Here is a 13,492-nt window from a genome sequence, read left to right as displayed (position 1 = left end):
GATTAAATGTAGTCAGTTATACAATGTAAATAATAGAAAAACATAAAACATAGATAGAGAAAAAAAATTAAGCGTATGAATTGTTAATAATAATACTCTGGACGTATCCTAGCACTCTGGACGTATGCTAGCACTCTGGTCGCATGCTAGCACTCTGGTCGTATGTAAGAGAACCAGTTTCATGCTGGCGCTCTGGTCATAGGCTAGCACTCTGGTCGTCGGATACCTTTCTGTTTAAGGCTAGCGCTCTGGTCGTAAGGTACCTTTCTCGTTAAAGGCTAGCGCTCTGGTCGTAGGCTACCGTTCTGGTCGTAGGCTAGCTCTGTAGTCATATGCAACACTTCTGATGGCGCTATTGACCCTAACAAAGATTTCCCCCCCATCTCCACCAGGACTTGGTAAAGAGTCACCTTATGTATGCGGTGCGTGAGGAGGTGGAGGTGCTGAAGGAGCAGATCAAGGAGCTGTTGGAGAGGAACTCAGTGCTGGAGCGGGAAAACGTTGTCCTGAAGTCGATCTCCAACACTGACCAGCTGTCCCAGCTCTCCACTCCGCCAGCCTCCTGCGCAGGTGGCACGCCTCCGCAGCAGCCGGGCCTCGGCCAGACTCAGGCCCAGCACCAGTCACAGTCACATTCACAGCTGCAGCACCCCCATTCTGCACCTCAGACCCAGTCCCCCCAGACCCAGCCTCCTCAGACCCAGCCTCCTCAGACCCAGCCTCCTCAGAACCAGTCCCCCCAGACCCAGCCACATCTAGACCCCAGTCAGCCGCCACAACCCAACTTCACCTCCGCCTGAAGTGCAATCCTCCCCTACCCCTTTTGCTTCACAGGAGAGGGGGGGGGGCTACAACTTAGTACAACTAGTATCTGTGGAAAGAGAAAATAATGTACAAAAACTTTCTTTCTTGTCACCAGCTTGACCACAAAGTACAGTGTGTTTTGTGTGTGTGTGTGTGTGTGGACATTGGTGTGTTTGTGTTAGGAGGCTAGAGTGAGTTAGGGAGTGGAACATGTCCAGCATGAATTGTGTGAATTAGGGCTTTGACTCCGAACTTCGTTATTCGAATATAATTTGAATATCAAAAAATGTAAACGAATATTAGGCAGTCCTTAATATTCGAACCTTTTATGGGCAGGCCAAGAGCGAGGGACGTCAGAAAACCCGACGCAGTCTGTTCATAATATTGTAATGACCACGGAAGAGGCAGTGAATTAAGTATCGAATAGACAGCGATTTATTAGAAACCTAATAAACACGCAAGACCGGTAACCATAGCAACGCGGTAAACAAACATTGCGAAGCCCAATCCAGGTCTTACTGAAGGCATTTAATGGTCAAAATATTATTAATAAATATTTGAATATATTCGAATATTAATATTAATAAACAAACAAACTTCTAATATGATTTTCGGGCAAAAGTCAAAGCCCTAGTGTGAATGTTAGGTATGAGTGTGTATACGTTTGTATACTGTGGGCATGCAATCATCGAGAGGAAGACACGGAGACGAGGAGAGCGAGGGAAATTTGCCACTGTGCTGGAACTTGGGACGTGTTTGTTTTTTGGGGCAACCTTATGAGACTCTTGTGTGGAGACGCTGATCACCAGGAAGAACGAATGAGGTGTGATTGTCAAAGAGAGCGATATTTTTTTAAATGAGATATTCTAGTGTGTGAAGGGATGTATTTTTTAGCCTTGCTCTTTCATGTTGTAAATAAGAAAGTAAGAGAGAAAGTAGGAAAGTCTATTTTCAGATCACCAGCGCTGCCATTATCTAGGTTTCCATCAATCTACAACCCTGGTCTCTTGCTCAAATTCTACTGTTGCCGCTTTATTTATTACAGGGCTGCTGTCACAGATTGAGAACAATGTCATTACATCTATTTCAGTCACCATAGCCTTTTATCCCTGCTTTCTTCTGCCATTTGTTTAATAGTATTTCACATTATTTGGCCATACTTTCTTGAGGTACTGTATTAGATTAGTTGAAAATGTAGCCCTAAACCATGAATCTCTTAACAATGCGTTCAACACTAACTCAAAATCTTCTGGAAATGCCAAATTACAATAAATAAATGTTAACTCACAATGAATGTACTGGTAAAGGATGTTTTAGTATTAATATTCTTGCAAGGTGAAGAAAAACAACATTGACATAAATTCTTCAAAAGAAACTGCAGGAAAATTTTGAAGATATTGCTGGTTTCTTAATTCTAAATATGTTTGTATTGCCACACCCCCTCTTCCCAACTTACATAGCCTGTTTTATTTTGTTGATGGTATGTGGGGGGTAAAGCTGTGAAATCATTCAACCTACTTTTGTAACCAAAGATGCAAAGCTGTGTATATCTTTTTTTTTTTAATGCACTTTTTATTTTGTTCTATTTCTTCCTCCAATTTATTTTGTTGTTCAGCATGATCTGTAACTTTCAAACCACTTTCTTACCTCATTTTTATTCACTCTTATTGTAAGATAGTCTGTGAACAATGTCTACCGGGGCAAAAGTACATCTTGAGTTGGCTGAGAGGTAGAACTAATGTTGCCAAACACTAGTCAGAAATGAAGTGAGCCATGTTCATTTAAATGGTGTTTGAATTTCATGCCAATAGTTTTGTTACATTGCAAATTAACGTATTTAAATAAAAGCAATATTGACCAGAAGTGTTGAGCCTTATACGAAACTGCAGTTCTTGTTTATTGGCTCTTTTTTCCCATGTATACTTCTGCACCAGATTATATTACTTTTTGCCTCTGAACACATCCAAGATGCCAACACAATAGTGCCAAAGGGCACAGTTGGCATTTTGATTACAAGATGGCACTGGTTCAAAAATCTATAAGCCTTTTCCCTGCTGCTTGAGCAACGACACCAACATGTTCAGTACAGAATGGAATACAAATGAAAGTGACATTTATTTGAGCAAAAGATACAAAACATTTCAAAATTGATTCCAACAATCTAGAATAAAACTTGACCCAAAAGATAAAAAATTCCACCCCAGCACAGTATCTTGACAATCCAAGTCAAACGGCATAAAATATGGATATGAATTGTACATTAAAAAGAAACTTTCTTCCATGATGCCTATCTGGGAGGCTTTCAGAGTATTCTGTGCCTTCATACTCCAGGAGCCTTTTCCACAGGAGTGTGTCCCCAAAGTCCAGCATGCTTTGCGTCACACTATTTTCAGTGAGTTAGGCTCAAATCCTGACTGCAGCTTTAACCTCCCTGGCCAACAGGGTTTAGTGAGTGGGTGAGGACAAGGCAAACTAACTCACAGAAACAAATCTGCTGCCTTTATTGTGTTGTGTGGTGGTACGTTGATCCTTCAGGATGCGGAATCTCTCGTTCAAAGTCATCGCTGTCTGCTGCAAGGGGGGGGAACAAGCAAAATGGACTGATATACGTAATTCAAATTTAAAAGCAACAGATGTGCAAAATACCATATTTCTGAAAATGAAAAGGCAACCTGAAAGGTTTCACTGGATGTTTGTCAAGTGAAACCAAAGTGGGAGGAGCCACAGTGAAGCTCTTGGTAGCGCACAGATTATTTTTATTCTTACTGGTTTAGCGACAGTGTTGATGTCAAACTGAAGAGGCACTCCTTTAGGCGTCTTCTTCTCCTCTGGCTCCATCTTAACAGCTGGTGGGGGGGGCTGTGGGTGCAGGGACCAGACCGTCGGAGGCCTAGGGTCACACACATTGATTAAACCGATCAATTGGTCTACAACAACATATTCTATTTGTTGGCTAAATCTGCCTACATCCCAGTGAATATTTTTTTTCTAAATCAAAAGAAATTGTATTTCAAGCAACCAGCAAGATGTCACTTATAACACACACACACACACAACCTACTCGGGTTGTGTTCTGGCAGTAGGGTTGTCAATTGATACAGTCAGGAGGCCGTTGCTTTTGGTAGAGTTGTGCCCCCTAGTGGATTGATAGATTATGATCATTGACAATCTGAAGCCCTCTGTTTATTAATAGGCATAACCAATGCATCCTTAGAGCCCCATAAATACTCACTGACGAGTTCTTACTGGTGCGGTGTGAGGACTCTGCCTCCGTACTTGGGTGTGGACCTGCAGATAGAGAAGAGGCTTAACTTAACAATAACCACAACGGATCGATAAACACATCAAGAAATTAAGCCTAGTGTTGGATGAAGAACAGGTTAGGTGTTTGATTACTGAACTGGAATTCTGAAATGGAAATTTCCATAAGTCATGTGGTTCACAAGACACCATTACACTGAGACCCCTTAGTTATTGTCGTGTTGTTTTTTGAGTCTCTGCGCAGAGAGGCAAAAGCATGGACAAGCATACAAAGTTTGAAGCGCTGCAGTGAGCCCCTAACAGGGGGCCCACTGCAGTGTTAAAGCAAGGACCTTGAGGGCACGGCTGCAGATAAGGAGGCCGCCACTAAGCCGAGGCGGTCTCAGTTCTTCTCAAGGGCGATAAGCGCGGTACAAACGGTTACTATAGAAAATGAATAAAGGGTCTCAGTGTGAACACAACATGTCTTATGGACATTTCCATTACAAATCACATATGACGGAGCACCCCAAAAACCACTTGTCAGTATCCAATAGTAGGCAAATGTTCTCACCAACTTCCTTCCTCTCGAGGTGTTTTCCTCGATACCCCTGTCCCAATTATAATGAAGATAGATGAGAAGTCGGAAGTAGCTTTTGACATCAGAGTATCCTAACAGGAAGAGCTCTGGACATTTCCTCACATCCATCAAATGAGCATTTAGCCTTGAATGACGCCCTCCTGTTCCACCACTCACTGGCCTGAGCTGGTTGACGCAAAAGCTAAGTGATCAGCCACAGGAAGGAAGCCGTTGGTACAGGCTTTGGAATGCAGCCCTCGTCACTGAGCCTCTAGATAAGTTGAACACCTGGGTGCCACCGTGGCGCGAGGGGAAGCCACCATACCTTCAGTCCGCGAAGGGATAGAAATGTGGCCTGGCGAGTGTCTCTCTGGGCCTGATGGGCAGGAGGCAGGGGTCTATTGGAGGAGAGCAATTAGTCATCTGCCAAACTTAAACTTTGCACAATTATTTGGTGTGCAGGTATTTTAGACGATCCTGCGTCTTGGAAGACTAACCACCTCCGAAGCTGAAAGGGTCTCCTGCCAGTAGCGGCTGACATGTGGCACCCCTGCTGGTCCGCCAGCCCCCCCCTGTACGGCCCCGTCTGGGGCCCGGGCCCCTGGTACTGGACTTCAGGCCGCTGAACAACAGGCCCGGCCCTCTGTCCCATCCCCCGTCCAAACCTCTGTCCCGCCCGCTGGCCTGTTCTCTGAAAACAAGGACATCATTAATACACTGGGAATAAGAACATTAATCATATGGATATGATAACATTTCAGATAGGACTAATTTTGGGTGAATGGATCGGTGCCGTGGAGTTCTGTTTAGGCGAAGGTAAAGGGTGACTTTCAACACTGAGGTCTGAAACTTCAATCTGACAAGCACAAGTGTTTTCTTTATTCACTAAGACCCACTTGATGTAAATTAGAGTGCTGAAAGTAGCACACACACACACACACACACACACACACACACACACACACACACACACACACACACACACACACACACACACACACACACACACACACACACACACACACACACACACACACACACACACACACCTGGTCTAAAGGGTTGTACCTGTTTGTATGTTGTTCTATTGGTCAGGTTGAACCCTCTTTGTAATGAAGTGGGTCTCCTGGATGCCAGCCCAGTGATAACACCCTGACCCCGTTTTCGAGTCATTTGGGGAAGGATCATTTTTCTTCTTAACTTCGACACACCTCCTCGTAACACACCACCTCCTGCAACGTTGACACAAGGAGGGTTTTGGTTGCTGACAACGACAAGTAACACGTCTACGTATACAATATATTGTATGTGCAATAACGGGGTCACTTATTAGCTCTGTGTGCACCTCGTTGGACTGGTGCCGAGTTCCTCACAGAGCCGGGTTTCCCCTGGACCAGACCAGCCTTCCTTACGGGCTTCTTTCTTCTGGACTGCTGCTCTTGTCTATTCAGCCGAATAATGTCATCTGTTATGACACCAAATAATGTACATAACACCAAAAAACAAACGAAATTAAAACATTGGCACTGTCAATAAAAGTATGATAAGCGTTAATATAATCTCATCAATGACGAGTGAGAGTAACGAGCCGTTGGTAGGACTTGGATTGATAAAGTATTAATTAATATTATTAGTAAATCCAAACAGTCGGTACCGGAGGCTTTACCTAATGACATGTCCACCTTATCGGGGGCTGACCGTCCTGCCGCAAACCCACTTTGACTCATATTGAAACGATGAGTTCAAAATGTAAAAGGATAAAGTAGTTTGCGTTGTACCTCGGTCGTCTTCTCTGTGTGCTATGTGCTATGCTAGCAACCAACACAGAGGACTACCATCCTCTTCCTCGCACAGCATGTTGGGTAATGCTGTTTTGAATAAACGACAACACTTACGAAAGAGCCTCACGTGTCTGCGGTAGCGGTTGTGTAAAGCAGGTAAGATCGTGAGTTTTTAATGTCTGCAGGCTCTGGAGGTCTAGTTAGTCTTCATTTGATTTCATGAGCATGCAAGCGACCATTGTTCCAGAGATGAGTGCCGGGGAGTGTTGTGTCGCGTTTTACGGTGTTAATTTATTTGGCCGTCTGCTTGGGTCCTCCAAACATCCTCACTCACAGGAACCTTACGGCGTCGGCACGGACTTACTTACACGCTTAGTACTTGTATTGTGTTTTTATTTTTGGGATAATTACTTGTAGCAGTATACTTTTTTGCGTTATTTGAATTGCTGGCATTTGTTTATGTCATGATTTGCTTAAACTATGCCTATCTCTCCTTTGCAAAGCAAACGTGGAAGCTCATCAGCTACGGGACAAATACTCGCTGCTTACTGGTAACATCTAGCCAGATATTAAGCATACAAAACATCATGGCATCGAACAAACGAAAGGCTGCATCTTCTGCCAAACCTCCAGTGGCTAAGAAGCAGAAGCCAGCTCCATTCAAATTGGAGAAGAGGGAGAGGCTGGAGGGCTGGCTGGTGAAAGATGTGGCCAAACAAAGAGGAGAGACCGATCTATCATGCAACCCAAAGCGCATCCGTTTTATATCGGGCACTCAGTCAATTAAGCAAGGCTGTGAAGGTATTCTGTATTGGATGTCGAGGGACCATAGGATTCAAGGTACGACACGCTTAAAACTAGGGTGACCAGATTTCCTGAAAATAAAACCGGGATACTTTCCGCGTGACCGTAGTGCGCGTGCATGTGAGGTCACAGACGCAGAAAGGCTCCGTTTCAACACGTAGGACCAGTGGCGGCTGGTGTTTGCATTGGTGGATGGGGCGCAGTCAGGGACGGGGGTCTAGGGGTCCTCCCCTAAACCCCAATTGATTTGGTAGGTGTGATTTCCTGTATTCTGGTGCATTTTGGGGATGGCTAGGGATGGGCACGAGTAGTAAATTCCAAACTCGAGTGATCGAAGGAATTCCTCGAGGATCAATCGAGTAGGCCTACTCGTTAAATCAAATCTATTTTTAGAATGCAACGCATCTGCAGCAGGAATAGGCCTGATGATGAACGGCAATATTACCAACCAAACATGTAGGCCTAATGCTTATTCTCCATCAAAACAGTCAGTTATCAGAGTATTCATTATTTATTTTTGCAAACGTTCAAAACACATTTCCCTTACAAAAATAAATATGCGTCTCACAATTTAAATCACGTCGAACCAAGGCATGTAAGTTTAAAAAAAACGAAACAAGTAGCCTAACCATTGCAAATAAATGCTTAAAGCTGCAAATAAAACGGCAGCAAATGGACTATGGAAATACTCAGCGTTGTGATCTTCTCTACACGCCCGGGAAGGATTACAGCTGCGTCTTGCGGCGGTGAAAATATAGCCGACACACTTTCACCGTTGCTGCGGGTCTGCTTTCCCGAACTCACTGTTGTGTTTCAGGAGCATATGTTGCCGCATAGTACTTTCTGGTAGCTCGAGTTCGCTTGGCATATTTTACATTTCACCTTATGATCTCCTATTTCTTTAAAGTATTTCAATTCTTCGCTGCGGTTTGCTTTAACCGCCATCTCTTAACTTTTTGAATTCTGGCGTGCCTGCACACGCCACGGAACGCGCCATGGAAATGGATGCATTTAATTTTCTTTGTGCCCACGTCATGCGTTAGTGGCGCCGACAGAAAATTGATACATTTGCTTCAGAAAACTTTGTTTGTGTGTGTATATGCAAACTCGAGTTTGCCTGTCCACCAACCGAGTTCATTTGTAACGAGTAGTACTCGAGTAATCGATTCCTCACGCCCATCCCTAAGAAATAGTTCCGATTCATGCCTACATCCTGACTTGCAGTGTCAGAACAAGCTTACATTGCATAAAGACCTACTTTATGGCATTCCACCAACCATTGCTATTTGTCCTATGGGTGCTATTCTAATATGGAGGTAAATCATCATGACTATCCTATAGGACTACTGCTCACAATGAAGCTAATGGGAAAGAATATCACATATGTTTTTTTTTAGGGTTAGGGTGATAATGATAATTAGCTATATTAAGACCACATTGGGTATGTAATCGTGGACAAAAGGACACATTTCATAGTGGTTGGTGGAAACTGGGACATTTTAGCATACCGACGACAGGCTTTTGTCAGGACTCGGACACGCATCTCAAAATCAGGACTGTCCCGGTAAAACCGGGTTGTCTGGTCACCCGAGCTTAAACTCAAATAAATGACAAAAAAATGGAAAGGGTGGATGTGTGATTTCAAACTTGTATTCTTCTTTCTGTGTTTTATTTTACTTTCTTTCAGATAACTGGGCCCTGATCCACGCTCAGCAGCTTGCGGTGGAAGAGAAGCTGCCCCTGCACATCTGTGTTTGTCTGCTTGTTCCAAAATCTGAGCTGTCCACTCTCCGGCACTATAATTTCATGTTGAAAGGTCTGGAAGAAGTTGCAAAGGTATTGGACTTCATACACCTTATCAACATTGTAATAATAGGAATAATATTGACATACTTTGTACATTGCACATGCATCATGTTACTGCAAAAATATACCAGTAGAGGCTACACTGTTTAATTCAATTGAGCATTCATTTGATAAACAAAGCAAAGTAGCATATCTCTGAAACTAAAGATATCACAGCATAGCTTCAAAATAAATAACAGGCGAGTCCGGAAAGTAGTTGGAACATATTGTTTACATTCTAGTTTCCATGTGAACACAACTTGATAGCCTGATTGGTTGATTGGTAGCCTAGCTAGTGTATTAAAGTGTTGGGACGGTTCCTTACACTGCACTCTCTTCTATTCCACAGGAATGCAAAGAGCTCGACATCCAGTTCCACCTGCTCCGCGGGGCCTCAGGCGAGGTGCTGCCCGGCTTTGTGTCGGACCACGGCCTGGGGGTGGTGGTCACAGACTTTTCCCCTCTCAGAAGCCCCCTCAAAGCACTTGAGAGCCTCCGAAAGAGTCTCCCAGAAGACATCCCTCTCATACAGGTACCTCCTCACGCACAAAGACATTATTAAGAACATTAATATTATGGATTTGGCTGATTTGTGAAGACTTTTGTTAAACTCACCTACTCACGTGCTCAGAAATCTGTCAGATGGCCAACAATAATTTTTTATACTCTGAAGTTTAGCAGTGCCGATAGCTGTATCTTTGTCCAACCAAGCAAGGTGCGCACATACAAACTACCTTGTCTAGGTAGTTTTCTCAAATAGATGGATCATCAAAGTTCTTGGGTTTCATTACTCCTTGACATTACTACTTAGTCTCTGCGTATGTGAGTCAGTTGGGTTTTCTTTCAGGTCCACGTGTTTCTTATTAAGTATCCCAAATGGAATGATTCCCTAAAAATGTAATTTGCGTGTCACAGGTCGATGCCCATAATATTGTGCCCTGCTGGGTTGCGTCTATCAAGCTTGAATACGCAGCAAGAACAATCAGGGGCAAGATCACCAAGCTCCTGCCAGAGTTCCTCACAGAATTCCCTCTGGTCAGAAAGCACAGCTACACCGCAACTAGGCCAGCCAAGGTGGGTAGTACTACTATGATACGAAGACCAGACTAGCGCTTTCACTGTCAAAGTGCCATGCCGCTAAGAGAAGGGAGAATGGAAGTACACTTTCATCCAGACAAAGAAAATCAATGAGAAGAGGAGTAATGTAAACCTTACATTAAGATTTAACTTTTGTAACTGTGTTTTTAAGCTGGGTAAATGTTACAAGGTCCTAAATGACATCTTTTTACTAAATCTGACCTCCTTTAAGAGAGGAAATGGCCAATAATAGGGTCAATATTTCTTGAAATGCCAGCATTCTCAATGCATTTATTTGCTTAAGTGTTATGCTACATGTGTGATGGTTACATGTGAATAGATATTTAATGTAATATGATATTTTAATTAATTAACAGCCTGATATTTAGTAGTAATGAAACACTCTTCTTTAACGTTGCCCTTCCCATCGCGGCCCCTGGCTTCAGCCGGTGGACTGGAGCGAGGCCCTGGGCTCCCTGCAGCTTGATAGGACCGTGGGGGAGGTGGACTGGGCCCTGCCCGGCTCCGCCGCTGGGAGCGCCATGCTGGAGTCCTTCATCGACCTGCGGCTGAAGCACTTCGCCAACCACCGAAACGACCCCAACTCGGCCGCTCTCAGCCAGCTCTCGCCCTGGATCCGCTTCGGTCAGTGGCCCTCAAATATACTAATCCCATCATAAGGTTTGTAACCTTATCATTTAATTTTTAAGAGATTTTTGTCATGCTACAATATTGATTGCGTGCTTTGATTGTTTCCAGCCTCACCTGTAAGCCACTTTTGATAAAAAAGGCTAAATCCGAATGTAAGGTAGAGCGGACTCATTGTATTGAGTCCGCTCTACAGTCCAGGGTTACTGGACTGTAGTACTCCTACGTCTTCTGATCTCCTTCCCTCACCTTCTCACCCTGAACTCTTCGTCTTCACCACCCCATTCTCTGTCATTTTTGCTATATGCACTCATTTGTCCCTCCATCTTTCTTTCTTTGTCTATCTTTCTATTTCTCCACCTCCCCCCTCTGTGCTCCCCCCCAGGCCACCTCTCCGCCCAGCGCGCGGCTCTGCAGGTGCAGCGCTGTGGGAAGGCCTTCAGCGAGTCCGTCGCCCCCTTCATCGAGGAGCTGGTCGTGCGGAGGGAGCTGACCGACAACTACTGCTTTTACAACGACAACTACGACAACATAAAGGGTGAGTGAGGGTTCTGTAGGTAAAAGTGTTGGCAAACCCTCCGTTCCAGCCTGTCCCTGCCCACTCCACTGGGGGGTAAGCTATCATGTGCTAGGTATTATTGGTGATCATGACACCAATAATAGTAGCGTTTCTTTATTATGAACACAAAGTGTTTTCAAACGTAACATAAAGTACCTAATCAAGTCAAAAAGGATTCTAGAGGTACCAGAGAGTGGTTTTCTAATTGTCCAACTGTCTACTTAATGTCTCATAGGCTTTCCACCTGTTTTTACTACTAATTATCGTTTGTCGATAATTAAATATCTGGAAGCTCTGAACATCTAGCATATTACCAAACCAGATCGCCCTGTACAAACTATGTATTTAATATGTTAATCTTTATGCTTTTGGCTGAGTTCAGGGGCCTATGAGTGGGCACAGAAGACATTGAAAGACCACGCAAAAGACAAAAGAGAGTACCTCTACACCCAAGCAGACCTGGAGAAGGCCAAGACTCACGACAAGCTCTGGAACGGAGCCCAGGTAGAACCCGTCCTCTCAACGCTCTGAGCCCTCATTCACACCATGCGGTTGTAATAGATGAACTGTTTATTTGAAATCCTTCTAAAGCTCTGAATCCCATTTGCGGATGTTTCATGCTGAATGTTTTGTGGATATGATAATTGTTCAATAGTACCAGATGGTAAGCGAGGGGAAGATGCACGGGTTTCTGCGGATGTACTGGGCCAAGAAGATTCTGGAGTGGACCTCTTCCCCGGAACAAGCCCTGTCCATCGCCCTCTACCTCAACGACCGCTACTCCCTCGACGGCCAAGACCCCAACGGATTTGTCGGTACGTTCGATCCACGCTGGCCTTGATTGTGTTTTAATTTACTTCCCTTCATTGAATCAAGTGTTTTCCTCCGGTGGTTCTGTGGGTCCTGCAGGCTGCATGTGGTCGATCTGCGGCGTCCACGACCAGGGCTGGGCAGAGAGGGCCGTCTTCGGGAAGATCCGCTTCATGAACTACAAAGGCTGCCTCCGCAAGTTTGACGTGGCCAAGTTTGAGACCAAGTACTGTCCTAAGAAGCTTTGAGCATCGATATCATTTTGATTGCATCTCACTCGCCCAATGCCCACCTGTTTCCACCAACTAATGTCGATCTTTTCTTGTGAGCCAGATTCCAGTGAAGCCATTATGTTCATAAATGCTTTGAGGGGGGTACATAAGTATTTTTGCTTGTTCATCAAATGTAAGACGGTTATGAAAGCCCAGTACCTGTTGCAATGTTACTTTACGTTTGATGTTTTGTTAGTTTCTTTACTTTGAGAGCAAGTCCAAAGCAGTTGGACAAACATGTGTTTTTGTATCTTGTTTGAGTTTTCACAGCAGTTTCTTTCAACGTGAAATTACATAAGTGATTGTGCTTGTTGACTGCCACATATATTTTCTGACAATAAATAAATACAGAAACGAATTAAATTATTGCTCTTGTTCTATATCTGGTTAATCAAACATCGTAGAGTCCATGTTTTTTAACTTGTGTTATATTCACAAGGATTGCACTGATATTTGTACTTTTATTACAATAAGCTGTAAAAGGTTGCATGGCACGAAACTTTCACTTTCTAACATTAACATGAGTACCCTGGCCTGCCTAAGGTTCCCCAGTAGCTAGAAATGGCGTTGGGTGTAAAACGAGCATAGGTATCCTGCTCCGCTTTTGAAAAATGAAAGCTCAGACGCTCAGATTTAGAAAATGGCCCCATATGTCTTCATAAGTTACCTCCCCTTTCTCTGACTTTCCCGGCCAGTGAATTTGGCCCTCCAATGAGACAATGAGCTACACCCGTGAGAGCGCCGTGTGTGTGTGTGAATACACACACTAACGTGTGTGTAGTAAGTGTTGTACACACGTTCTGCTGTCGGTGTTATGGTGCATAACACGTTGGGTTGTCTCTGGTACTTCCACAACGAGACTCGTAGTGGGGGATATCTCAGCCATGGTTTTGAAGGAATTGGTGGAAAGGAACTTTTGCTTTGACTTCCTGAAGTACATGAACAGCGAGATGGAGGAGAAAGGGATTGTTGGCACCACACGCTGGCACCAACGCCGTGCAGCTTCGGCGCTGCATGCTGTCCACTGCTGAGGAAGTGTACTGAGGCAGCTGTGCTCCGGCAGGAGACAATC

General features: G+C 44.2%; 3 protein-coding genes across 4 annotated transcripts in view; 2 read left to right on the top strand and 1 right to left on the bottom strand.

Moving 5' to 3' along the window:
* tsc22d2 (TSC22 domain family 2) overlaps positions 1 to 2,692 on the top strand; it is a 37,716-nt gene extending 35,024 nt beyond the window's left edge. For both annotated transcript variants that reach the window (XM_060059894.1, XM_060059895.1), the window contains one exon: positions 393 to 2,692. In XM_060059894.1, coding sequence (XP_059915877.1) covers positions 393 to 800 — 408 coding nt within the window. In that variant the 3' untranslated portion in view covers positions 801 to 2,692. The remainder of the gene's footprint in view (positions 1 to 392) is intronic.
* Positions 2,693 to 2,900: 208 nt separating this feature from the next.
* Positions 2,901 to 6,430, bottom strand: LOC132463617 (UAP56-interacting factor-like). The gene is made up of 9 exons (XM_060059898.1): positions 6,291 to 6,430; positions 5,970 to 6,089; positions 5,693 to 5,856; positions 5,125 to 5,315; positions 4,950 to 5,022; positions 4,037 to 4,092; positions 3,866 to 3,940; positions 3,571 to 3,694; positions 2,901 to 3,375 (listed from the first exon to the last, which is right to left on the bottom strand). The coding sequence occupies exons 1-9, from the start codon at positions 6,349 to 6,351 to the stop codon at positions 3,277 to 3,279; spliced, it is 963 nt and encodes a 320-aa protein (XP_059915881.1). The 5' UTR covers positions 6,352 to 6,430; the 3' UTR covers positions 2,901 to 3,276.
* An 18-nt stretch (positions 6,431 to 6,448) lies between these two features.
* cpdp (CPD photolyase) lies at positions 6,449 to 12,783 on the top strand. The gene is made up of 10 exons (XM_060059897.1): positions 6,449 to 6,561; positions 6,909 to 7,245; positions 8,897 to 9,045; positions 9,404 to 9,586; positions 9,970 to 10,128; positions 10,578 to 10,776; positions 11,165 to 11,317; positions 11,721 to 11,842; positions 11,994 to 12,153; positions 12,248 to 12,783. The coding sequence occupies exons 2-10, from the start codon at positions 6,993 to 6,995 to the stop codon at positions 12,394 to 12,396; spliced, it is 1,527 nt and encodes a 508-aa protein (XP_059915880.1). The 5' UTR covers positions 6,449 to 6,561; positions 6,909 to 6,992; the 3' UTR covers positions 12,397 to 12,783.
* Positions 12,784 to 13,492: the final 709 nt, after the last annotated feature.

The sequence above is a fragment of the Gadus macrocephalus genome, chromosome 8 (genome assembly GCF_031168955.1).
Source record: "Gadus macrocephalus chromosome 8, ASM3116895v1".
Lineage (NCBI taxonomy): Eukaryota > Metazoa > Chordata > Actinopteri > Gadiformes > Gadidae > Gadus > Gadus macrocephalus.
This window is presented reverse-complemented; position numbering and strand designations above follow the sequence as displayed.